Source organism: Falco biarmicus, chromosome 5 (genome assembly GCF_023638135.1).
Source record: "Falco biarmicus isolate bFalBia1 chromosome 5, bFalBia1.pri, whole genome shotgun sequence".
Lineage (NCBI taxonomy): Eukaryota > Metazoa > Chordata > Aves > Falconiformes > Falconidae > Falco > Falco biarmicus.
This window is the reverse complement of record NC_079292.1, coordinates 10720921-10748564: the sequence shown is the minus strand read 5'-3', so window position 1 is coordinate 10748564 and position 27644 is coordinate 10720921. Positions and strand designations below refer to the sequence as shown.

The window sequence follows — 27644 nt, the reverse complement described above, 5'->3', positions numbered from 1 at the left end:
TCAAGTCCTGCAGACTTCTAACATTTCTCTTTTGTAGGCAATTGCTAATCACTATCATTCTTTCCCTAGTGAGACTATGCAAAGCCATCAGAAAACTGAAGCGGCTTCATCCTGTTACAAACCTGGCAGAGAGTTTCACCCAAGGATTTCCTCCAGCAAGGCTGTGAAAAAGCTAGTTTCTTCCTTGAGAGAAGCTGAGTGACTGAAATGCTGGTAGACAACACTATTTTGAAAGTAACAAATCCATGTAAAAATATTTGTCAATTAAAAAAAAATATATAAATGTAACACTCCTCAGTAAGTCACAAACACACATGTGGCCAAGATCCTCCTGAACTCCAGTATCCCTGCAGTGTCAAATGGATGCTGTCAACTAGCAGGAGCTACTTCTCCAGCATCCTCCTCATTAAGCTTGCTCACCACCGCTGGCCACAGGGGAGGAAGGCAGGCAGGCAGGCAGCAGCTCAGCAAAGCAGTAGCTTCCAACAGGAGCATCTTGTCTAATACCAGGAACTTTGCACAAGCTCCTGGCTTTTTTTTTTTTCCTGCAGCAATGAATGGGTATGTGTGCGTGTCTCCATCCTCAGAGCACAGAGCTGCAGCGCTGACAGCATGCAGAGGCTTAAACCACTGTACTTTTCCAACACACCAGTCCTGAAACAGAGGTGAAGGAACTGGGGACCCTGTTCAGGAGAATCCTGTTCCCCTCCCTTTCTTGTGCAAGAGTAAACAGGAAACAAGTGGGAACAAAGTCATTACTGTGAAAACCACTTTCAGAGATGTAAAGACAGACGGATGAAGGTCCAAGGGAAGATATTAAAGATATTCTCTATGTAATCACAAGACCCTGTTCTGCTGAAATACTCTTCATATGGTACAGGTGTAAAAGCAACCACAGCTCATCCTGCCCTGAAACTTCCAGTGCAGAAACCACACACATCAACAGCACAGAAACCCACCACAATGAATACTACCAGATCATATTCAGCTACTACAGTTTGTAACAGCCTCCAGAGAGGTCATGCTCCTGTGCAAATCAGACAACTGCAAGTCCACTTCTACAGAGAATTCATACGTAAGACAGAAAGGACAATGGGATAGTGGAACATATTGTATGGAAATCCAATAATGATGAAATTCCACAATAGAAGGGAGGTAACCATCAAGTAAACAATAAAATGCAGGAAAAAAAACCAAACAAACAAACCACAAAACAACAAACAAAACCGGGGACTAGCACTGAAGTAATAGGTTTTGTGCCAATTCAGATGGCTATTCAGATAGCTTTCTGCATAAAGGCTATTAAAACCTGATAAAGTACTCGAAAGATACATGGTATTTTCACATACATATTAAAAAAATCAAAATAATTCAAAACTATTTTCAGAAAAATCTGTTTGGATTGCCTAAATAGGATCGAAAGTTTCAGTCTGAATAAAATTCCTGCACACCACAGCGGCATCCCATAAGAGGGCACAAGTTCCATATATACACACACACACACACACACCCCCCAGTGCTTCATACAGAGACCATATATGCTCTGGCATATGCCCAAAATGTCTTTGAATCTGTCCACCTAAGGCTAAAAACTGAACAGCAAAATTAATTTATCCAAATTAAATTGTAACAGGTTTTTGGTTATCCTGTTTGTTCTACCAAACTAAGCAAACGACCACCACCACCAAATACATAACAGGAACACATTTCCTTCTTCATCACCTCAACCATTTAGATACAAACACAAATAAAAATAGTAAATCCAAACACAAAGGCCACAATTACTGAATCTCAGATATTTTGCATTTGTTTAAAAGGTGTTTGTTCCAACAACTCCCATTCTGTTCAGAGAATAATGTTGAACAGCACACACATGAAGTACCTCAACACACAATCTCTCACTCATGCTTTCTATCCTGCAGAGTACAGGATTTTTTTGTTGCAATTGTGGGCAACTGCAGGGAAGAATATAAAGCGTGAAGCACAATGTTTTTTGTTTTCTGCAAAGATGCAATACAAAACTCTTAGTGTAGGTCTAGAGATTTTTTGTTTGTCTTGAATGTGCCACAATTCCTGCAATTAATCACTTAATATAACTTGTCTATGCTTTTCAGGCAACAGGTGAAAAGAACTGGTGAAAAATAATGTTCTATTTTTGTTACAAACATGGCAACAGAACAATGGAAAAACTGGGACTTCAGAAAACACAGTACATGGAGGGAGTTCACAAACATTTTGTTCCTCCCCCCACCCCAATCCCCAGTTTAAATGCCCTTCTCCAAAATACTTCCAAGAACATGGAATTTTTCAGAGATTTTTTGACAGTGGAAGCATTACATTCTAATTGCATTTAGCAAAGGAAAACTAGTTAAAACTCTAGTGTTTTGCGGTAGCCATCTTCAGTGCGATAGCCAGGGCAACGTCAATACCCAGTGTCCTATTATCGACCGCCGTGACAATCGCACTGGCACAGCTACGAAAACCACATGACTGAGGTTGCCCTTCCAAGCTCTAGTGTAAGTATTATGCTAGAAATTAAGTTAAGAGCAGGAGCCCTCATAAGAAATCTGACGGCTTAGGGTATTTAGTGACCAAGGAGTCACTATGGCCTGCTGGTGCTAGAGCAGCCCGGGCAGGTAAGGGCAGTCACACTGGAAAGCCGTGCGTACATACCCAAGTACATTCCTGAAGTGATACCACAGGGGGTTTTTTCAGTCTGCCAGCTGGGTTGGGTAATTTTTTTCCCCAATGACCTGTGGAATGCCTCATCAGCATTCAGCTACTATAACCTGTAAAATCAGTGGACTGTTATCCCACAGACAAGGAGAAACAAAGACCCAAAGACATACACAGTCATGCTCTCTTGATCCTGCTCATACCAAATGGGGTCTGACCATTTTGTTTGCAGCTTGGAACTGTGAATTGGAAGTAAGAGTCTTGAAAACATGTACTGATCTTTTTCCTCCTTCAAACCTTTTGGTTTGCATGTTGCATGACACTTCTGTTACTGTCGTCCTAGAAAACCTGAAGACTTCACAGCCTACAAAATTCATTTCTACAGAACAAATAGAACCCATCACACAACACACTCAAAATACTGACTTCTTAAGCCCACTTCCAGACAGCGAGAAAGCAAGACAGCATTCTGCATGTGAAAGCAAATGGCAATGGCAGGCCGGGGCTAATGACTGGAGTCAGAAGTTGCAACATGGTGAAGAAAAGGGCCAGCATGGAGGGTGTTGAAGCTTTTGGAGAATCTGCTCTAGAAGACTGTAGAAATGCTTCCATTTTTGAGCAAATGTGCCTTTTTCTGAAGAATCAGTGTACTAATTAATGAATTCATGTGCTCTGTATTCCATTTAATAAACATCCTTTTTCAAGTATTACCACTACCCTACCAAGCGCTTTTCTTTTCTCCCAGAAGACATAAAACTTATTTCTTTCCCCTCAGACTCAAAGGAAACAGCAACCCCTTTGTCAGACCAAATGAAGAGCAGCTGATCGGCAAGTCCAGCCTCTTCAGACTTGCTGTCTGCTGCTCACATCACGTTCCTGAGCAACGTGGTCCACATGGCAAGAGGGGCAAGGGCAAGGGCTGACGGATATTCCAAGGGTAAGGCTGCTGCAGAATTAAGCCTTACCAGAATTCTAAAAGACCAGAGTATATGGTATGTAAAAGAAATGCCAGAAAATTTTAAGAGGGTTGTGCATTGCATTTCCCAATGGCTAACAGCCTGAGAGCATCAGCCTTGTTTTTCTGAGGCACAGGTCATCCAGACATCTGCCTGCACCCTGAGAAACGTCAGATGACCACCACTGCTACATCACCCATGGGAACCAGACTCTTTCTGTGCAAAACCTAGTAAGAAGTCCTTCCTCCCTCAGTAAGTTACAGGCTATGGTTCCCTTCATTTTTGTTACAGTTTACAAACTAATGTGGTTATTGTAATGATTAATCCAGCTATACTTTTTTAAAACTGGAGCAAACTCTCATTAAATGGAGTCAGACAAGCCGCATGGAAACTGAAATCCTCTGTTTATCCACTCCGGCACCTCAAACTTTCCCCTGCCCTCCCTTCCTCCCTCCTCAGCTCCCTCAGCCCTGCCCTGAAGGGATTAACAGTTCATTTGTCATTCCAATTTAAAATTTGGTTTACTTGCTTGACAACATAGAAATTTGTGAGAGATGCAGTCACAAGTCAACAAGGAAATGGCCTGAAACCACCAACTTACATTAGCTACTGAATACCATCCAGTTCTTCAAAAGAAATACATTCCACAGCAAAATGGCCAAATATCTCTATTACTTATAGATTCTAGTCTCCTAGATCACAAAATTTTATCAGTCTTAAAGCCTGTGACCTTTGCAAAGTCCGAGTTTTAGAAAAAGTGGTAACTACTTATATAAAATGTTTATAACTGATTTTCTGATATTTTTTTTCAATGAACATTTTATTTGTCTAAAGTGTTCTTTTGATTGACCCTTTTGCTTTTTTAAAAACTAAACAAAATTATTTATGAATAGTTGGAACATTGTTCACAGCCTCAACTCTTCTGTGACATATTAATGACCTGGTTTAAATTTTTACTTTAATGGTTAATCTCTGCTTATACAAGGGAACAGGTATTACTTTGGAAATAAGCAAATGCACACATCAGACAACTATTAGGATTTATTTGCTCAAGGCTCAATTACCTCAAGTCAATGAACTCCAAGGAATAAGGGTTGTTGAAAGGTCATGGTAAAGTACTGAACAGGACATAAGTAAAGATATCCTCACAGCTTACCATATTCCCCTTCCCCTTTCTTCTTCACTTACTTCATAGGATTTATATTAAAAAATAAAGTTTCCTGTTCTGCACAGATTTTTGAAACACATCTTCCTTCATCTCTCTACCCCCTCTATTTTCTACTAAGGAAATTAAACACCATAAAAATGGTTCTTTAGTCAAGAAAATCCTTTTTCCTTGCAAAACAGGCCAAATCAGTGCTGATACATGCAGTAACTCTGCCTCAGCATGCCCTGAAACGCTTCAAACATTCACCACCTTGACTGAAAAAGTGCTCTTAGATATAAAACCCACACCGCAGCCTCTGTGCACACAGCAAAGTGCCTCTGTGGTTAATTAGTCAAGAGGGCAAGATTAGGTAAGAAAAAAAGAGATAAATTTACCTGACAGGACATCCACTCCATATTCTATTTGTGGCAGCAAGAATGCAGCTGAACTGCAGTGCCAAGGCATGCCCCAGAGGTGAGGCTGGGTTGTATTTCAGACAAGACAGGGGCATTTTTGCAGAGCTTTGTGGATCTGTTTACTCATTTACTCCTTCCTTGCCCTCAGGGACTCTCCCATTCCCTACTCCTTTCACCAGAGAAAAAGCTGGGCAAACAAGCAATGAGAAAAGAGGAGCTGGAAAGGACAGAGGGGAAAAAAAGCACTACAGCAGCAAGACCACATATCATCCCAGCAGCTCCCCACCTTCTTTTCTCAGTCAAGATGCAGCATCCCTCATTTCCATCCTGGTGTCACTCCCAGCTCCCTAGCCTCAACAACCCCAGTCCCTTGAACGTACTGTCATATCAACCCGTCTTTTCAATAGCTTCCCGGTACCCACTTCCGTCACTGCACTTGACCAATCTTTCTATTACTATCTTCCCTCCTCTGTTACCAGGGAGTACCACTCCAGAGCCCTCTTCAGCTCTGGTGCCATTTCAGTCTCTTCTACTGCCCTGGGTATCGGTGACTTTCAAGAACTTGGAGGGTGGAAGCAGTACTAACAGTGTAACAAGTGGGAATAGGGGAAAACAGGAACAAAGAAGATAAAAGGAACAAGGCTTGCTCCAAAAGTTTTGGATCATGAGGCCACACATAGTGACACCTAGGAAAACCAATACTCAGGACCACACATCCCCAGGAACAGGCAAGGTAGTCACCCCCATCACAGGTAAGCCTAAAAGCACAGCACACAGTAAAAAGCGTGTGACAGAAATCCAGGCAGCATGTTTCATGCTGAAAACATTCTGGAACCATAAAATTACTACTGTCAACAGATATTTATCTTTTAATTTCACACTGTGATTTTTTTTTTCCAAAAGGATGAGTAAGTGGTCTTCACTAATGTAGAAGTACACCAAAAAAAAAAACCCAAAACATTTCAATTGACAGCATTATAACCACACTGTCCAATCTTGCTGTCGTGAGTCAAAGGCATTTCCCTGAATTTCAAAATTTCAAAGGGCTGAACAGTTCTTGTTACTTTGAGCCACTGGATAACTGCACCAAATAGTACTATGCTGCCTCTGCTCTGGTATAACGTGGCTGTGCATTCAAGGCAGCTGCTAAGTGCTAGGGTGAAAGAAGCGGATCATCACCATGAGCACAGCAAACATTTGGATTTAAGCCAAGCGTTTGAAAGAAGACCTGGACACTCCCACCAGCTCCATTCCTATCACGCTCCTCCACCCCAACACTCTTCCCTCCATACTCCTCACACAAGCAGCTGCTCTTGCCTGAGGTTTGGTCAGCAGGCAGCACCCTTCATCTCAAAATACCTCCCCATTACGCTAGGCACCTTGTGTCTCTGCTCTGTAAACTCCCTCTCCTAATTAAGAAAATTTGGCACTGTTTCAAAGCACTTGCCTCTCTGCAAAAGTCTTTGAAGTATATACACAATCCTGTCCTGTACACTTACATAGGGGAAGACGAGGTCAACAAAGTGCACCTCATCCTTATGCAGACAGAGAGGCCGGCACTGAACCCCAGGACCAACACAGTCCACCCCACCGTGCCGGGAGCCCTGCAGAGCGCACCCACCCCTGCAAAGCCCATCTTTGCTCTGTGGTGACACTGTGGCATCACCAAAACTGATCTCAATATCTAACAATTTGTATGAACCTTACAAATCCTGTTTGGACAGGGAAGTTTCATTTCAAGGCAAAAAGATGTCTAATAATCGTTAGTACAGGCATCTCCTCAAGCAGTTCACCTTTGAATTGAAAGTTAGAAATCCATAAAGGAAAAAAAAAAAAAAAAAAGCTCTGTGTTTATCTTCTTGAGAAAGTTGCTTATATGTGAAATTACTGGGGTATAATAAAAATTGGTGAATTTTAAGTATATTTTCTCTTACAAGTGGAACGTCAAACAAGCAGCACTTCAAAATACAAACTAAATGTCCAGCCCCTTACTTACACTGACTGTGAATGCGAGTTCTAGCACAGTACTGGCCTCTGAGCATCAAACTGGTACTACAGTGTTATAAACCTACTTAAACCAGTCTTTCAAGAAGGCAGGCCAACCTGTCTTGTGAAGAAGTTTTCCTCCTGCTCACACCATATTCACACACACACACATAAATGAACTGATGATAAAAGGCTCACACCACATTCACATCACACACATATAAATGAACTGATGATAAAAGGCACAAAATATGAAAGATAACCCGGTCTTTGTCCTGTCTAATTCTAAACTGCATGGGTTTACCCCAAGTATGTTTGTCAGTTATTCTTTCCCTTTCAATGCTTGGTAGTTAAATAATGAATAAATACTTCTGGTTGGTAAATAACAATTCCAGCGCCAAATGTTAATACAAGGTATTGGAGCAGCTGTGACTGTGGTAAGAGTCCACCTGGGTCAGAACAAATATCCTTTATTACTGTAGAACCAATAACCTACATTATTGAAGAAGTAAGTGGTGCTAAATTCTTATGCTAATTAATGCCAATTGTAGCCATAAGTACTGTAGAATAGCTGGTGTTGTGGTACTGTAGAGTAGGCTAACATTTCCCAGAATAGGAGTTCTTTCTAGGAAGACATTAGGAGTTACCGATACCTTGCAACACAGCAGACATCCGAATTTAATCACCCCGTCACCTCTGCACTACAGACTGAAATGGGTGTACAGGTACAGAAGAATCTGCCCCGAGTGCTGATACGGTCAGTGGTTTCCCGTCATTCTTCAGACGGACTCCACAGAAACCACTTTCACCAACGCTGCATTTAACTGGCTAAGAACTACTGACATGAAACAGCTACATGTACACAACGTTTGTCGCATGCCTCCAATTTACCTTTTCAACCAAAACATAGTACCATTTCATTTTTTTCTTCTGTGAAATACCAGCCTGTTTTTAAAGAAAAGACCAGTTTAGTTTAATGATTGCTTGTCTGGTTGTGTTTCAACTCAACAGACAATTCAGTTTGCCAAGTTTCAATTTATATCCAGGTTATGCCATAAGTGAATTAATAAGCTCTTTGACCACACACCAACAGGGTCTAACAACGTATAGCTCTGAGAAATACTTATTTCTCTGCCAACTTTATGATAAAACTCAGTAAAAGGATTTGCCCTATTGACCATCAAATATTTCTAACAGTTTTTCCCTTTGCGAAAACATATGCAGACAAATTTGAATCCTGTGCTGTTTGAATGCTGTAATTACAGAAAACTCATAGTTATAAATGCCAGATTTTGCAATGAAAACTCCAGCCAAGAAAATATTTTCCAGTGGGATTATTCATGAAGCTCTTCTTGTCAAACAACAGAGTTTACTCTTGTTGTTTTAATAAAACAAGAACTTAAAAAAAAAAAAAAAATCACACACCCATGAAGTTACCATTCTTAGAGAATAAGGGGGGCGGGGGGGGGTGTTGGGTTTTTGGGGTGTTTTGGGTTTAGGGTGCTTTTTTAGTTAAGACTATATGCACAACAGACTCAATACAACCCAAATATACAGAGCCTTAGAAGAGGTAAAAGACGGTTCCGGATTTGAAAAAAATAATTTAAGAATCTTGCCAAATAAACTGTAATAGGCACTGTTAAACTTGTACTCTAATTTCTTATCCTTGGACTTTTTATACGTTCAAGTCAGGGACTAGCAACTTACAAGAGTCCAGATCTTCCAGTTTAGGCTGGCATCACAGCCACTCCTACATGAGGACATCAGTCACACACAATACTTAAATGTCATGCACAATAATTAAATTATATTACAGGCACTTAGGGTACACATGGGCTTTTTATACCAAATAGCCTTCAGGACTACATATTCCTGATGCAATTAAAATTAAATAATCATAGCTTTCAAATGCTGGTTCTACAAATAATAAAAAGCACACACCCCAGAAGACTGAGGTGTTATATGTTCTTACAATTAAGCTGAGTAAACATTAATTCAATTTATATTTATGCCCCATGTGAAACTAGGAAGTTTAGTCAAGCATTTAATCAATTGCAAGATAAAATTTCAAAAACAAATGAAAATAATTATGTATTCAGATGTATTATAAATATCTAACACCGTAAGATATATATTTTTTTATGGTCCTTATGCTTTATTAGATTTTCCAAAAATCCAAGTCAATTAAAAACATTAGCACTAGCAACTAACACGCTGCCAGCAACATCAAGATTTGTATCCAAATATTGCTGCATGCCATAATTATGGCTGTTCATGTACTTCAAAAAGAAGATTAAAAACATGATTGAAGAGGTTGTTAATGTTTTACATGAAGGTTCTTTTCTTTTAGTTCATCTGGTTGTACAAAAGCTCATTTTGTTGATCCATCACTTTTCTGATTAGCCTGATGAATGAAGCATTGACTTACGTCTGCGTACTTCTATGGTATAACATGATTGCATTCATTTAACAATTAATCAAAGACAATGAGATACTTAGGAAGATATCATTTAGGTTTTTTTATCAGTTTGCTTTGCAAGCGCAAATTTTCAGGCTCCTGAAAATGAAATGTTGCAACATAAACTGATAGAAATTTCTTGTTTCGATTTAGTATAATTTGACTGCCTAAACACACTTTAAATAATATATTTCTAGATGGCATTAGAAGTGGTAAATGATTTCTTCTTTTCACTGACAGTTTAAATAAACTGAAGGCCAAACCCAGTTATAAATTAATTTTCTTTTTAATTAGGTAGGATTTTTTTCCAAGGCTTATACAAAAAATGGTAACTTTTCTAGATACTATGTAGCATTGATCAACATCATATAGTTACTTTTGCCTTTTAATTAGTTTTAATTCACATTAAAAAAAAGTATCACCACTATAAAATAAAAGAACACTTCACAAAAATAATCTTAGCAAAACCCCTAAGGGTTAATAAGTTTACCATCTTTTAATACTTTCACTATTTGTATAAAACAAAAATATGTACAAAGCTCTCTTAAGGTATGTGTGTGAGAAAGATGACTAGATAAATAATTGCATGGCATAAAATTACATTCATTCATTATTTTCATGCAAGTGCTCTTAGCTAAAGTAATATCTGTCTTAAAACTTGTTTCCATTGACTTTAACATTGCAAGGTAAAGATCTAGAAATAAAAAATGCATGACTATTGTATTACTATAAAGTATTCAGAATTAAATGGCAGTTTTTCCTAACTGTATAACTTTGAAACAACAATCTTCATATATATATATATTTTTATATATATATATGTGGGCTTAATAAATACCCAAAAGGAGAAGCAGCATTTGCCCTCTTGCAACAGGAAGAACACTTCTGCTGCAGACCTTCAGCTGGAAATCTCAAATAAAGCTTACTCCAACCCTCTTAAGTAAAAAAAGCCATTTTAATACAAAACCCCAGTAGTTTCATGATAGGTTTAGCTGCAGTTCGAATATTTCCTGTTAGTTAAAAGTGAAGGCTGCATAAACCTCAGCCAACTTCTCACTTGGGTTTGTAGTCATTTTTGCAAAATTTGTGAGGTCCACGTCATGTACTTCAGCCTGCACAGATCCACAAGAACAATGCAACTGTACACACTCTGAGGGAGCTCAACACACACTGTAGTGAAAAAACAGCAGGAGCCCAACTCTGCTTGTGTAAGACTCCTGGATACTCTCAAGAGCTGAAGGATTTTACTGTCCACTTTCTCCTACTGCATTTACAATAATCAAGTCTCATACACCTCTTCAACATCCATTGCTCCCACTCTCTGGGGCTTACAGACTGCTCAGAATCCCGCTTACCCTCACGCTGAAACACAAAGTCAAACTCAGCGCAGGGCTATCAGCCAGACCTCTAAGAAGCATACAGGCACATGACACTCCTTGATCTCAGTGTTGCCAACGGTCTAAACATTTTTAAACTCCCAATCTTTAAAATGAATGCAAGTTTGATGGGCTTTTTGGTTTGGGTGGGGATTTTTTGTTTTGGGGTTTGCTTGGTGGTGGGGGGTGTGTGGTTTTTTGGTTTGTGGTTTTTGGTTTTGGGGTTTTTTTTGGGGGGGTGGGTGAGGCAGGGACAGTGTTACTGTCCTCAAACTCACTGACTTCCAGATAAAGAAAAAGGCATTTTGCTCCCTCGACAGTCAAAGCCTCATCACAGTGACATTGTACATAGAGCCTTGTGCAGGAAAGACTTGCTTTTCAGCTGCTGTTGTGTCAGTTAGCTTCCAATCCAAGGAAAAGGCTGGGTACTTGGAATTCAGTTTTAAACTCGCTCACAACCCAATGCAACTGTAAAATTCCACATCCACATAAGAGAAGGCAAAGCTTCTGAATATGCTCAGAATGAACTTTCATCAGCTAAAAATGCTGTAACTTTACACAAACAAGCAACTGTGGAGATAAAGCAAAGTCTAGGTTATTTAGCTATTGCACAGTGAAGAGTCAAAAGGGTAGCATAAGGGGTTTTTTTCAGAGCACTGAGACACATTCCTATAACTATTAGTACTTAAGAGTTCGAGTTATTTTTCCCTTCAGTAACTCCTCTACTAAATGAAGTGGATTTTTGCAAATGAGACACTGCCTGTCTTTCAGTCGCAGCATAATGCAGTCTAGGCAATAAATTCTTTCCTACTGTTTGCTTTGCAATTACAATTCCTCACTGATATCATAACTCAACACAGTAATAAAAAAATAATCAGTATTTATCTAGTGCCTTTGGATTAAAACTTTTCTTCCACTGTCAAAATAAAGCAGAAGTTAGCTGGTTTTAAAGGTTGTGAAACATACCCAGACAAGGAGCAACAGATTTCTTTTCACTGTTCCACAGTAGCCCAGCATTCCAACTATGATGAGGAAACAGCAGACTGCAATCATGACCGGGTGGATCACAGGAAAGTAAGTCAAAATGACAGCCTCCTCCACCCTAAAACCAATCAGATCCATAATCAAAAAAAGCATGACCACACAAAAACGGTACAAAAGAAGAACGTAATACAGCCATTAAAACAAAAATGGTGAATTAGTAGATGCGTTCTTTCCAGTGCCCTACACGTTTCACAAAAACCTCTTCTATGTGGTTTTAAAGTCAAATACTGCATTCAGGTACCAGAAAGTAATGCATCACCCAAAATTTTGGAGTGAAGGTGATCTTCCTGTCCTGCACTTGCATGGTATGTAGCACAATGAGGCCCTGTTCCATCACTAGGGCTCACAAGCACTGCTGTAACAAAATTAACAGCATTCCTAAATCGCTGGACTAAAAAAATGTATTCAAAACTAAACAGTAATATAATATGGGCCAAAAATTGATCCCTGTCGGAAGAGAAAGTATAGGAATAAAACAACACTGAATTCATACCTTTTTAACTGAAGCCAGAAATTGTGGCAAAAATACACTTTTCAACAAAACAATAATTAGCTCAACAGAAGACTACTTAATTCTAGAGATCTTAAGTAGGAAACTTGCAGTACAGAATGAATGATACATACTGCAATCAATCACCCACACAGATTAATAGGTTTAACGAAAGTTTTACCTTGTTTCTGCAGTTAAAGTGAGAACATTATTCAGGTAGTCTCTCATCCAAGCAGAAACACCTAATACACTGATGGACATCAGCTAAAAAGAAAAGATGAAGTTACTTATCATGCATTTTTTAGAAAATTGCAAGAGCATTCATAACTTAAGTAGAGGATCAATTATCAGGAACGTATTTCATGCATTTACTTATCCAAACAGCATACTGTCACCAAAACTGTACTTCTATACACTCAGAGTTGGTTTGCTGCCCAAGTGTTTAGGGAGCCAGTGACAATAATCTTCTCTTCCAGTATGCATAATTAATGCCCGGAATACCTTCTCGTCCACCCAGTGATGCTACTGCTGGCTCAAGTCCTCCTGCTGTACATCATACCGCAGAAACAACAGTGAGACTTTATGCGCCTAAAATCAGTGACTTTCTTCAGGGCTTACAGGTGGTATCCACCAGTCTGTATGAAACCATGCTCAGGTACACAGCCAGTGAAAAATAACCTGAAACCCCATGCAAAATACAACGGTACTGATACATAATAGGAGATGAGATTTATCTTGGGGGTAAATTTAGAAGATTCTGATACTCTCACTTATTCAAATAGTCAAACCATGAACACTACACCTCAGCTTCCTGAACTGTAAAATGACAGTAAAACTCAATGCACTTTCAGTTATAAATCCCAGATCATCAAAGTGTTTGGGTACCTAACCTGCCAAGTACTTGAGAGGCATAAAGCCACTACACTTTGACCAGGACTGCTCCTACAGCAAGTAAATCCCCGAGACTAAAACCACTTAGAATTGCCTCCACACCTTGGCAGACCCAGATTTCTATCACCTGATGCCATCATGCACTCCAGCACACCTGGGATCTACCAGTAGAAGCTCTGGCCTCTGATTTTTTTTGAGAAGCCAAACCTGAATTACATGGTCAGAACACATCTGCTACATTGAGACAGCACCAGCTCTTCTGTTGGTAGGTACCGCTAGAGGACAAGACGCTCACCACGGCACTGGTCCATGCACTTTGCACTGGGCTAGGTAAGCCAGCGTGCTCTTCATCCCGGAGGAGGGCTCACAGAACAGTGGCAGTCATCCCCACCTCTGTGCATGCTCTCTGGCCCCCAGAGCACCACCAGTCCTCCTGCATGCACAGGGCAGACAAGAGCCACTGCTCCCCAAACAGGTGAGACACACAGCTATAAACTCCTTCAAGGAGAGGAGGGAACCACTAAGCTTTTCTACAAAATGGAGAAAAGGCAAGGTTACTAATGCCACTGCGTACCTCCCGGATCATCTCAGGGAATTCAGTTGGTTTACTACACACAAAGAATTTAGGAATAGTGGTCTCACATGGGCACCTAAGCCTGAACTACAGCTCAGGGTCCGAACCTGGCAGATTCAGGACTTCAGAAGCACCACTGCCTAGCTGAGGGAGGGAGACCTAAGCATGCTGGCTCTCCTGAATGCTACTGTTTTCATGCACTGCATAGGTGTATGCCAGGAAACCTCAGCATTATACCACCTGCATCTTAAACCAGCGAATCTCCCCTGTTGCCTTCAACAGCTAGCTTCCCACACACCGTATTTCCCTAAAGTCGTTATGAAGGATAGATAAGTTAAAAGGTTCAAACTTAACACCTTCAAAATTTGCCTTTAAAATTTCAAGGGAAGTCCCAGTGGCTACTCCACATCTTCCTCCTGCTTTTCAAAAGGGATGCACAAAGTACAGGCACTGCCTTGGTTCTGTGTGGTGCCAGCAAGAGCCCTGGGAGCTTGGCATGCTGCAAGCATAGTCCTGAAAGCTAGTGCACACTACAAGTCTATGTACACACATGTCCTTTATGCTCTGTGGGATCTATTTTGGTTGGTAGAACAGCAGGAGTAAAGAGCATTTTCTGTTGTGTTACTTGCAGGGAGCTGCAGGAGCAAGGAAAAGAAGATGACTAGAATGTCCTTCTAGATGGACTCCTCAACAATGGCTACCTCCTTGGAAGAAAGCATCAGGAAATATATCACACTAGCAATAAAAACACATTTCTAACACTAAGAGAGGTAAAGAAGACTACAACCAGCCAGCCTAACCTTCTCACGGTAAAAAAGCAACTGGCAACATTTTTAACCCTCCACATCTCCCTGCAAGTCCTCCTGATACACACAGATAAATTGTTAGCTCACACTTCCACTCTATTTATAGTAAAATACTTGAGATAAATTTGGTTACGCTGCTTTACAGCAGTGGTGCTCAGGAGTGAGAAGACCATCAAAACCACACTCCTCAGCAACTTTTAGTAAGAGCCAGATGGTCCTGCTACAAAAACTGTTACCAGAAAAATGTTTACTTGGTAAATAATACTATTCCTCCCATACCAGACTGGTGGACTGCCTAGTCCCCACTCTTCATTAGGAACTCACAGGCTGCACTCATTTTCCTTCAGCCTTCAGTATGCAGCAATACATTCCTGTACAGCAATGAGAGGTGGATTCCTTGGAAAAAGGCAAGAGATCGCTTCTTCAGCAGAGGCACGATTTGGCAGGCAAAAGAGTCACCACAAGGGTACTGGAGCCTGCAGGTTATTTGGCAACAGATGGAAGATGACAGAGCAACCAGGTAAAAGGCAGAGGGGACAGAAAGGACTTCCCAGAGATCAAAAGCAATGAGCAGAATCAAGCCACTGAGAGAACCATTCAGTTTGCTGGAAGAAAGGACTTGCATTCAAAGGCAAATGAGGAAGGAGAACTTTTGTTTCTGCTCTGCCTGCCTAGGTTGAGTTTTCTCTACCTAGATACGTATTTTTGCTCACATAAAATCAGTGAGAGGAAAGCGTAGGCAGACGCATCTCCAAGCTGTGGCCAACAGACAGCCACATGACTTCTACACAAACACTTAATGACCGTATCATGAAACATGACTGATTTCATTTATGAATGGCAACTGGAAGAAAAGGACTGCTTCCTTTCACCTAGGAAACATAACCTTCACCAATAATGTAACTATATGAATACTTCAGCTCATAAGAACAAGCTCTCTATGAAAGGTCTCTCACTTCATTCAAAAAGCTTGTAGCCATTTAGGTCCCCCTGGCTGTTCTCCTTCAGTGTAAATTGCTAACAATCAATTCCTACTGTTTCTTGCCAGACATAAATTACATGCTAGAAAATTCCCTCTCTCTGTAAACCCTGTGAGAGCCACACTACAGCTCACCCACTCACCTACCCTGTGCCCTGAATGATCTCACCGCCACTAACTTCTTCAGATGTTACTGACTTCTGTCTTAGAACGCACGTATGGTATCAACACACAAGCTAGCTCAGCACTACTCTAAAAACATACACACACAATGCCTTACCTCGATGCTACACAGACGCTACAACACAGATTACCTGTGCAACACCCTTCTGCCAATCAGACAAATTCCTTGGGAGAGAAGTCCAAAGTGAATTATTACTCCAAATAATCCAAAAAGCCAGAGGGCTGTGACACACTGAATTTACATCTATGAAAGTCAGCAACACTCAAACTGAGGCGGCACAAAGACATGACTCAGAAAAAGAACAGGCAAATACTCCAGAAGCTTCTCTTGAACAAAAAAACAAACCCAAAAAACCACAAAAGAGGCCCATGGAAAAGCACGCTGTGGTAACTCAAAAAAAAAAAACCAATTCAGCAATAGATTGATTACAAAAGGTATGTTTTATGGCACATAACCCAGCAAAAGCTTAGCAGCTCTTCGCTAGCAGAGGAAAGTGCTGGGAAAAAAGTCCTATTCCCCTTAGATCAGCAGAAGTGAGCCTTCGGGCAGGAACACCCTGCAGGATGAAAGATGTATTCACAACACCAGACTGCCCTGCATAATGATGACTGATGTTTACCTTAATAACAAAAGATTATCAAGCACTAACTCATACCCATCAATCAACTTGCTCACCTGCTTTATAGACACAAGGGAATCATGAGAACACAACACTGACCTCCACGGCCTCCTGTTTACAGCTCAACATGCACATGTGCTGCCCTGTAAAAGCACTAAGCATCCTCAAGGGCCAGCTGACATCAAGGAGGCTCCAGGCACCCACCACTTCACACCACCTCTGGCAGAGGCAGATCTTCAGCCAGCAGCACAGGAATTACATGAACACCAGCAGCACAACTCAGCCCATGCACTTAGCAGGCATGAATTGTAACAACCTCCCGAAAAAACCTGCTGTGCATCCAAACCTACTAGCAAAGAACAGCAGTCCCATCACTGCAGTTCACTGCCATGTGATTTTCAAGGAGTCATGGACAGGGGCAAGGTCCTGATTACAGGTTTTGTTGGTTTATTTGGAGGAAGGCAAAAAGGCAGGCTTAAAAAACTGACAGCCCCGACTTCAGCCATTGTTTTGTAACTAATTTAGATGTAAAACACAGTTAGAAATCTGTATCAAGCAATCAGACGAAAGCCCGTAAGTTTTGAGAAATAAAACTACGAAGATAATTCTCACCACATTAGCAGTTACATCATTTCACCAAAAAGTTTTCATCCAAGCTTCTCTGATGACAGCCAGTCTGCTGTGCTGTAAACATAGTATGATAGGCAGTAAAACATGTTTATTTGTTGCAGCTGGCTGCACAAGTCACTATGGGTTTCATCCTGAATTGTCACAGTATGTTATATAGCCATCAACAAGACACTGAAGAGTTTACAAAACTGCCTGCTGTCATACCCTATTTTAAATGTATTTTCACACGGATTAAACAACAGTAATAAATCATATTTTTATATACAACCAATATGCAGATCACACAATAAAGTACTGAATTTCCAAACTAATCTATGAAGTTCTTAAAGCTACTAGAGCTCTCTTAGGCAACTGAATTATAATATCTAACAACAGCTCAAACTATTAGGAGTGGTCACTTCCAAGCATATTTTAAATTACCTTTAGAACTCTTTTATATAAATTATGCATAAAAATGAAAAAAATGTCAATTTGTATTTTATTCATTAAGTAGCTACTTTAAGCCCTTATTGTGACAGTCCTACTCATAATGTCTTTGAGGTCACACCTAAACTGCAAAATAAATGTGTGTTTTCAATTAATAGATGAACATGGATTTCTGTCTTTGAGGGAGTAAGACTAATTGCTGTCGCTATGTGCACACTTGTTTTTCATTCTTTCGTTATTTCTGGCATTCAAAGATTAAAAGTATCTTCTATATTAAAAATCACACAGCATTCTTTTTATGATAACAGATGTGGCAAACAACTTCAGGCTACGCTCTGGTACCTGTACAAAATGCTGACTAGCCGCACTTCAGAGCAACTTGCTTTGCAGAAAAAGGTTTCCAGCTCCAAGGAAATTACTTCCCAGATATGACAACATTCATCAGAACATGTCCTTTAATTTTAGTAAAGAAATCAACCTTGAGAATTTTTTTCAGTTAAAACCGATTTGGGTAACCCAAGCTGTGACTTGCCAAAGGGGGCATGGGGATAAATCACTACCAGGTTGTGAACAGAACATGTTGCAAAGGTTTCACAGAATTTTCACAATTAGGGTCAATACTCAGATCATTGAACAAACATAGATGACTCAGATCCCTGGATAAACAGACAACTACATTTTTTTTGTGAGGGAGAGGCATAAGGGCAGGGGAGAGCAGGACTGGAGGTCTTGTTTTTCTGTATTACTTGGCAAAATCATTGAAATCTTTAGAGAAAGGGTGGCCTATAAAAAAAAAGGAAATTCCCCTATTCCCCACTAATGCACTTTTTATTCTACAGACATGCCAAATTTTTGTTTTAGCTAAGCTTCCTACACAGGGTTATGCCTTGGTGCCCTCCCACATGCAAACAGCTGAAGCATGTACGTATTTGCACTTTGAATCTGCCTTTGCTTGCACAGCTGCAACACTGAGTTAACAACCTGCTCTGCGTTTGGCACAGGCTAGAACTTGCACGCTTCGCAATAAGGCAACTGCCAGAGCCCTGACAGACTGCTAACGGGTCACCCTCCCAGGGGAAGCAAGCAGGTTTCCCAGCAGTTAGCTGTGCAAGGCTCCTACAGCAGCCCAGCATAAGGAACAAGTGAGAACCCACCTAAGCAAACAGGTCGAGGTACAGTTGATCTACCACCCAGTTCTACTGAGTGTCAGACCTACATATCAACTTCTGGGCTGTGTAGCACAAGGGTACATTAAAAGCAGAGGGACAAGAAAGTGCAAACATTTCTCCATCCATCCCCTCTGTGACTACCTAGGCACTGCACTTCTTGTTAGGACATGATTTGCGCCACTCTTCCCTCAAAAGTAAGCATCACACTGTCAAGAGACCTTTTGCCTTTGGGGAGGCAGAAGCATGTGCTGCTGATTGTGGGCAATTTGCAGCAATGCTCAGAGCTCATGTCCAGATCCATATTGCAAGCCACACACCAATGTCAATACAATACACCTTTACATATACACGATATACTCTTAATTATATTTTCTGTAGGAGCTTGTTTTTGTTCCCAGACAGCAGCCTACCTTGCAGATGGCAGGCAAATTATTTTTAAACCCAGGATATGTAACTGGAAGACAGGTATGAAAAAAGAATTATGTATTACATACATCCACAGGATGTATGTATCAGCTGGCTGTCAGCACATCACTTAACTTTCCCATTTTACATGTGAATACCCATGAGCACACAAAGATGACTAAAATGAACCATCATTTTTAAGTAAATCACACATTCCTACAAAACTGTACAAAATTAAACTGTCCCCTGTACCTTGGGAAATAGCTACAAGAGATTAAAAAATTGGTCTTATTCATATGAGCCTTGTCTAGTGTCTACCACAGACTCTTAAAATGATGATGGAAAATCTTCACAATACAGAAGCAGTGCCTGGGGATTCATGAATAATTGGGTAGCTATCTTCTACAGAAAGAGATGCAAATTTAAAGAAAAAAAATATGCAACTACCTTAAGGCCAGATGGAGCTTCCCAGTTCTGCTGGAGATCATGGCTTACCAGTATAAGCATATAGTTTGAAGTTTTTCCATCCTCTTGAGCTATGAGCTCAAATGTAGCCAGCACAGGTTTGTCCCTTTATCCTCAAGGTTGATGCAATGAGTTGCACATAGTTAGTTGTGAGGATTATCCAAGAAACGTCTGTGCTTTCACTGAATTCTGAAAGCCAATTAAGAAGCATATTAACGTCATTTCTAACATTAGGATGGGCTCTGGGTTTATTTTGTCCTTTCCATTATCACAGCAAGCCACTCTTTTTTCAGAACAGTTTTGCAGAGACTCATCTACCAATTCACTGTTGACATGCCATGTGGGGTGAGCCATATCATCCACAAAGATATGTGGGATAAAAGGTTATACAGCGGTAGATATAAAGTTGACTTACGGCAGAACTCTGCTTTGCTTTGTTAGGACATGGTCTGGTAATGCAATGATGTGATACAAATAACACAGCCTAAAGACACCAGAACATGAAAGATTTCTCAAAGACCAGAATTAAAAGTTTTTCTCATCCTTTAAATCTCCTCGTATAGCGTGCTCTGCTGAATGCATTCCTTTAAAAGATACCATTTTCCCACAGAAGCCAGAGTTACTCTTGCATGGCTTTTAGATATTTTCTTTATACAAGAATGATAAGAAAATAAAATTCCGATTACACAGGTCTACACTGCAGACTCTAAAATCAGACTGTACTAGCCTAGACTTAATCCCATGTTTACACTGCTCCAGGTACCCAGCCAGGCAGCGTTCATTTCAATGAATATTATTAGTCACTTAAACTCCTTGAAAACTTGACCCAAACACTGTCCATTCCAAGTACCTACAAATGCCATCAGTGAGTGGAAATTGGAAAGAAGCAGAAACACAACTTCTATGCAGAATCTCATTCCACAGAAGGGAGAATAGACTATTTCTTTCTCATGTCAAGTACATTTGAAAAATGAAGCAAAAAAATACTAGTTTTAACACACACATTTGAGGTTGGAAAAAGAAGGAAATACAGTACTACTGCTTCCAGCCACCCTTAGTGCTTCATTGCACGATGCTAACATTCCCTTGCTCTGGGTTCTCCGGTGGTACACATAGCTAAAACTAGGAAGATTTAAGTGTACAAACTATTCAAAACAAAAGGAAAACTAAACTGGAAGCTTGTCCCTCCTTCATTGTATGTGATTTTTTTTTTTTTTTTGTCACAAGCACAAATTCAAGATAGTTGCAAAACAATTTCCATTACCTGCAAGAAGGGTTTATTGGCTGCAACCACACAGCCAAAGTTAGATGGTACTGCTACGCACATGAAGGAAAACTTAGGCACCGCTCAGCAGAAATAGCTATCACCAGGTGGAAAAACCTCACAGAGTGAAGGATGTGGCAACGTTGCTAACTTGGCTCACACATCCACTGGCACTATCAATCATGGGTTAAGAGATCCTCACCACCTAGGACGCAGTCATCTGCAACTTACAATCTTGATACGTCCAAGCCACTGCAGTACCATCATACTTAGTTACAACTGACATAAAGGTAGCTGCCCCTCTTTTCTGCCTCACATGCTCACCAGGAAAAAAAAAATAAAATAAAAAAGCTCACAGTCTTCTCAAGGTAGAAAGGTCTATACGTTTTCCTGCACATTAGCTATACTTTGCTTTTTATAAAAAAAATGAAAAAATTGACACAAAAAAAATGTGCTGCTTTTACTAGCATCTACGATCACTACCTAGTCCATGTATTTTGACTATTTATAATTTTTTTTTTAAAGAATACGCATGGCTGAGCTGCCAAGTAAAACAGGCCTATGCCTCTCACAGCTATTGCTTTGCTTAATCCGCTACTATTGTAAGCAGCCAGTAGACTGATTTTTTTCCTGTATTCAGCCCCATTTTCCAGTTCCTGTTCTGCCCTAGGGGTCACTGTGCTTGGATAATCTCCTGTTACGCCTGTGCCATTATTTTGAGCTGGCCATGTTCTGCCACTGAAGGTCTCCCTAGCATGCTTGCTTGTGAAGGTGGTTTAATCGGGAAAGAGACCACAAAGCACTGAGCAACAATGGCAACATTGCAAAATGTGGCAGGGAGGATTTCTGTGAGGACAAGTTACACAGCGCTCAAAATGAACGAAGATAGTCATTTTACATCCATGACCGCTACTGAGCTGGAAGAGTCAGTAGCTTGCTGATACAGAAAACCCCTACCAGAAGGAAAGGCCCTGTAGTCTCATAAACTGCCTAAAATACATTTGTAGAACTACCAAAACTAAATTTCTCTAAGTCCTGACACACATGCTATCTAGAGATAATAAAGACCAGTACTGCCACTAAGAACAGAAAATTAGGAAGCAGTAGTAGGCATGTCTTCTCTAAAGCACCCCTAAGTTAATCTGCTTAGTTAAGCACTAAGTCTTCACTACAAAACACCAAATCACCCATTTTTGGAGGGCCCCCCCTTTTTATTAGGCTGTCCAGAATGTAATATGCTGCAAATAGCAGTGTTACAAAGCATGAGGCGAGATACCTGCAGGCATCAAGTTGTGTTAGTTTCATAAATTACCTTAAGAAATTATGGTTATTTATATTTGAGTATAACAGAATGAAACCAAATGTTAACTGCAGAATTTAGTCTGAAGGATATTCCTTGTCCACAGCACTGTCAAAAAAACTCTTATGAAATTAGAAGGCTGAGGAGGTGCTGAAACTGCAACTCCCGTTGCTTTGAGACTTCTTGAAGTCAGAGGCATGATTCAATTGACCCTGGAAACAGCTTCCAGAATGGTATCATCAGGTCTATTACCACAGTCAGCCACTTAATCAACAATTAGAGCACTGACAACAAATTGTTCCCACCTCAGAAGAAAACTCCTTTCAAGATCTGCTGCAAGTTGCAGCTCCAGAAGTACCAATCCATTCACATAAATCCAGTGCTTTTCTGGAGCAGTAAAGGCAGTACATCGATTGGTCCATTATCAAAACAGGATGAACTATTATGAGCCTTAGGTTTCCAGTTGATTGCTTATGAATTATTCACATCTAAGCAGGCTTCAGCCCAAAAATGACAAAACGCATGACAAACAAAATTGCCTTCCGCCCTCTCATGCACACACAGGTATATCACCCTGTCTACCATTCCACATCACAGCTCATCAGCTGAGCCCAGTAAAAAAAAAATAAATTCTTTCTTTCCAAATAGATAGCATACAACTGTACACTTAAAAGTAACACTCTGGAGAAGCTACAAGGATGGCAGCAGAGTGACTGATAAGGTTCTCTCACTTCTCTGCTGCTGTAGGCTCTGCCAGCAACCAAATTATGAAGACACCAGTGTGCTGTGGCAACCATCCCCATCTTAAGTTTTTCAGCAATATTAATGGTCAGACTGGCCAGTTCTCTAGTGTGTAACATCTTCTTAAGGAGCTTCAGAGGCACTAGTCTGCCCTCACCAGGCTGGCAATGACAAATGTGGGAGTTTCGTCATACACACACTGGGACAGTTGCACACAGGACATGCCTGAAGCCCATTTCAGATGTTCCCTGCTAGGAGACTGACCATCAGACCCTACCAGACAGTGACTACTGGCTCTTGCACAGTTTTTGCCCAGACTTCAAAAGCTTTCAGCCCCCAGCCTGGAGAAGAAAGCAATCCTTTCTGTACAATGTCTGGTTAGACATACTGCCAGACACTACTACAGTGAAACAAGGAGAGTGTGTCACCCTGCTCAAGCCAGGACTCTCAACCAAACCATGATTTTAAGAAGTCAACACACAGTTTGCACATCTTCATTGCTTCCAGCGAAATACTGATAAATGACACAGACACTGGGCACATTATCAACAGGCCTGAAGTCATTTGGAGGCAATGGCCCTTGGGAAGGAAGGAAGGAAGAGCAAGTGAAAAACCCTCCAAGACCGGTGTCCCAAATAAGGAGATCTGTACAGAGCCTGGAACCACAGCATCACTCTTGTCTTCACCCGCTGGGACAGAACCCACCATTCTCAGGAGGAACACTGCTGCACATTTTCAAGTGGCTGATCAAACCTCCTGACATCCAGCCCATAACCTGAGCTTTTATTTATCCAAGTAAGCACCAATATAAGCAAGCTAAAGCTTTCCAAAGGGAAGGAAGAGTGGCAGCACGGGGAAATCATGGTCCCCATGTCCACACCAGTGCACAAGCACCTGCTGCCAAGGGAACTTTTCACAAGAAAACTTTGCCTCACAGGTCATGCTCCAATACTCAAAAAAGTCAGTGGCAAAATTCCCACTAAGCCAAACAGGAAAAAATTCAAGCTCTGCCAGAGGAGAGATACAGCAGATTTCACAACAAGCAGCTAGTAGCAGATCTGTATTTAGTTGTTAAATAACAGGACCAGATAAGAAGCAGAAAGAAGGTTTTTTACACACACATTCCTTCAAAGTCTGATGCAACTGCAATACACCCAACTACCCACCCACGTATTTCTTACCACACAATTCTAGCACACTTGGGTTTTTTTGCTTATTTGCTTATTTTAGTTTGAACCAAACCACTGCACTCATCTACTCTATAAAATGCATAGAACTCCAAATGGACTAGACGACTTTTCATTTGAATTCCAACACCTTTAATTTTATATACATTATGGAAGAAAACTTCAACTCTTTGCAACATCTGTGAAGCAAGTCATCTGCAATGCTGGCATTATTTAATTACATATTCACATGCTTCAGCACTATACAGATTTCACTTAGCTGCTTGAGTGTAATTTCCAGTGTCCTAGACTCAGCTAGGAAGATTATTAATTACAGGCATTTCTTACATTTTGGAGACAAGCATGGTAAGTTACTGCTTTCCTTCCTAGGATCTGTCATGCCACAGCAGACTCAAAAGATTCTTTTTCCTATACGACAGGGGGTGGAATTTACACTTTCTAGTTGAGGGTGATCTGAGACATCATTATTTAAAGGGAACAAAATCTAAAGAATGAGAAGTTACTTACAGCCATGAATGCTTTAAACCAAATCTAGACATGAATTAAGAATGGGCAAAGTTAACAGCAGCACCACGTGGTTAGGGCTGTTGCACTGCCAAGCTCAAAGGTGCTGTGTAGATCCGTATCTGAGGGCCACAACAGAAAAACACATGAACAAAACAGTAAGAAGGAGCAATATGACACGGCAAGGAACTAAAATCTGAGCAAAGAGAGTAGACACTTTTACACCTCCCAGGTGAAACCTTGATCTCCCTAGAGAACTGCAACACAATGCACTAGTTCCCCCCCAAAGATAAGGGCAGGCTTTCCTACACAGAGAAAGCATCTTGGATGAGAAATTAAGCACTCTCCTCCAGTATTAAGGCCTCCATCACCGTGCAACAGACAGTGTGAGGGTATAACCTCACACGTAACCTGGGTACCACCTAAATGGCTACTTCAACTGCAAAAAGCCATCACTGAATAATAAATCTGATGGGACACAGCAGGCAACAAGCATGGAGGGCAAGGGAAAAAGAGCAAAGTAACTTTAAGGGGACAAAGACAGCCGTGAGTTAAGGTGTGAATAGGAACTGATAGGGCAGCTCAAGGCAGGAATCACAGGAAGCAGAGGAAAGCAGCAGACAGGCAAATGGCAGGACAGGGTGTTTTCAACCATGTGGATGTCCATTCGCTCAACTCTAACAGCACACGTGTAAAAATCCAAAGTTGAACTTTGGTCAGTTAAACCCAGGCAACCTTCACCTTAAAAGAAAATACAGGATTTCACATTTTGTACCGTATCCAATGAAAACCATGTATGGTGTGAGAAAAAAATACCCATCATTTTTTAAAATAAAGATTTCCTCATCTCCTATCAAAGGGCTTTATTCCTACACTCACTACAGACATAACTTATTTTTCACCTTTATTAAGCCCAATATACAAAGCTACATACAACAGATTTTCAGATCACTTGCTTTATATAAAATCTACCGTTCTGTACCAAATGCTGCTTAACGGTTTTCTCTCTCATTCATATTCTGATTTCCACCTAATTTTCAGTGATCGTGGGACTTCATCTCAATTCCATTATAAAATAAGCTTGGTCCCAGCCCATGTAATATCCCAGTGTCATTCAAGTCTACTGCACCTCAGGGGTCTGCCACCATGAACAGCTGTGTGATGCCATGCCTTTTGCCAATTACACTTATCCAGCATAAATGTGGAATATTCAGGCGACGCAGATTTCATTTGGTGCAAGTGAGTAAGGAGTCTGAGCAATCTCCATTATGCTGTTTGTCCAGAGCTGTGAAACTTCAGGAGCAAGCGCCGATCACACCCACTTTTGCTGGAGAGAAAGGAGCCCTGCTGCTACAAATACAGCTTTGACTGAAGTGATGAAAACAAAAGAAAGAAATCACCCCAGGCCTTGCCTGCCAGTTAGGATCTGGCAGCTGAAAGCACAAAAGAGACTCTGGGCAAGGCCTTCGCGGAGCATCAGATACCTGCAAGAGCTCAGAGTTCAGCTTGGGTCACAGGATGCTCCGAAACTCATCCAGTCAGGAAGCCACAGCACCCGTGAATACTTCCCTCTCTCCGTATTATAGGTGCACGAATTCACACGTGTATTTATAACACTAGGTTAATACCAAATCTAATTTTACTTGCAACTGCTTTCCAAACACTTCTTTTTTTTTCTTTTTTTTTTTCCCCCCAGCGATCAGTACGCCCTTACGGGAGCTGCCTGGCACGGGGGACCCGCCAAGGGCAGCGCCGCTGCCCCTGCGCCAGCCCCGCGCCCAGAGGCCGCCGCGTCCCCGGCCCCACGCCGCCAGCTCGCCACCTGCCCGGGCGGCGGCGGCCCCCGGCCCGCTGCGGCCCCCGGCCCGGCCCGCTCCGCGTCGCTCCACTCACCCAGAAGAGGAGGTTGAGGGCGTAGAGCAGGCAGCGCAGGCACTTCACCGAGTCCTCCCTGGCCATGGCGAGCCCCCGCGGGAGACAGCCCCATCCTCTCACCACATCCTCCCTCCCGAGGCCGAGCCGCCAGCGCCCTGCGGGGAAGCAGCGGAGAGGGGTCGGGCGGGTCGCCCCCGCCGAGGAACCGGCGCGCAGGTGGAGGTGCCGAGCCGAGGCGAGCCGAGCCGCGGGGCAACCCTGCACCGGGAGCGGCCGAGCTCCGCGGGGACCCCCGCAGCGCCCACCGGCCGCCCACCCCCCGCAGCCTCCCTTCGCCTCCCGCCGCGCCCGCCGCTCCCGGAGACAGCGATGGGCGAGGGCTTCTTAATAAAAATGAAACCGTGGAAAAGGGAGAAGCCGCGGGCTGCCCCAGGGGCGGAGCGGGACTGAGGGCAGCGAGGGCACGGCCCGGGGGCGCGGGTCTCCTCCCGCCCCGCAGCGGGGACGCGCCGCTTCGGGGAGGGCGGCCGGGGGACAGCGGCCACTCACCGCCCGGGCGCCCCCCTCACTCACTTCCTCCGGCGAGGACTCATCGGGACGCGGCGAGGCAGCGCAGCACGGAGCCGCGGCGCCCATGCCCGGCGGCCGGGCGCAGCCTCCAGCGGGGCACTGAGGCGAAGAACCCGGCGACTGCCCCGGCCCCTCCGCCCCGCCCGCAGCGCTCCGCCGAGCCCGGCGGCGGCCAGCGGCACCCACACCGCCGCGCATGCGCCGCCGCCCGCGCCCGCGCCCGCCGGGTCCTAGCGCCGCCGCCGCGCTTCCCGCCCTGGCAGCGCCCCGCGGGGTGAGGCGGGCAGGCCCGGCGGGGAGCGGACAAGCGGCGGCCCCTCTGCGGCCTGCCGGCTGCGGGGGCGTACCTGCGGGGCGGAGTGGCGATGGCAGCGCGGGGCGTGTGCCGACTGCACTGGGAGCGACGGCGGGTGTCCGCGGGGGGAGCTGCGCCCGCCTGGGCGGCGGTGGCTGTCGGCCTGTGGGGCAAAGCCCAAAGGGGCAACAGCCCCGCACCCGGCCTGGGC

General features: G+C 42.5%; 1 protein-coding gene across 4 annotated transcripts in view; it reads right to left on the bottom strand.

Moving 5' to 3' along the window:
• The window catches only part of TSPAN12 (tetraspanin 12), a 45336-nt gene extending 18028 nt beyond the window's left edge, over positions 1–27308 (bottom strand). Inside the window, exons 1-5 of one of the 4 annotated variants that reach the window (XM_056339898.1) lie at positions 26587–26724; positions 19680–19886; positions 17215–17286; positions 12731–12813; positions 11982–12117 (exon numbers count right to left, since the gene is read on the bottom strand). In XM_056339898.1, coding sequence (XP_056195873.1) covers positions 11982–12117; positions 12731–12810 — 216 coding nt within the window. In that variant the 5' untranslated portion in view covers positions 12811–12813; positions 17215–17286; positions 19680–19886; positions 26587–26724. Of the gene's footprint in view, positions 1–11981; positions 12118–12730; positions 12814–17214; positions 17287–19679; positions 19887–24696; positions 24719–26586; positions 26725–27117 lie in introns of those variants that run through there. The other 3 variants (XM_056339896.1, XM_056339895.1, XM_056339897.1) reach the window with 3 other exon arrangements.
• Between the last annotated feature and the right edge of the window lie 336 nt (positions 27309–27644).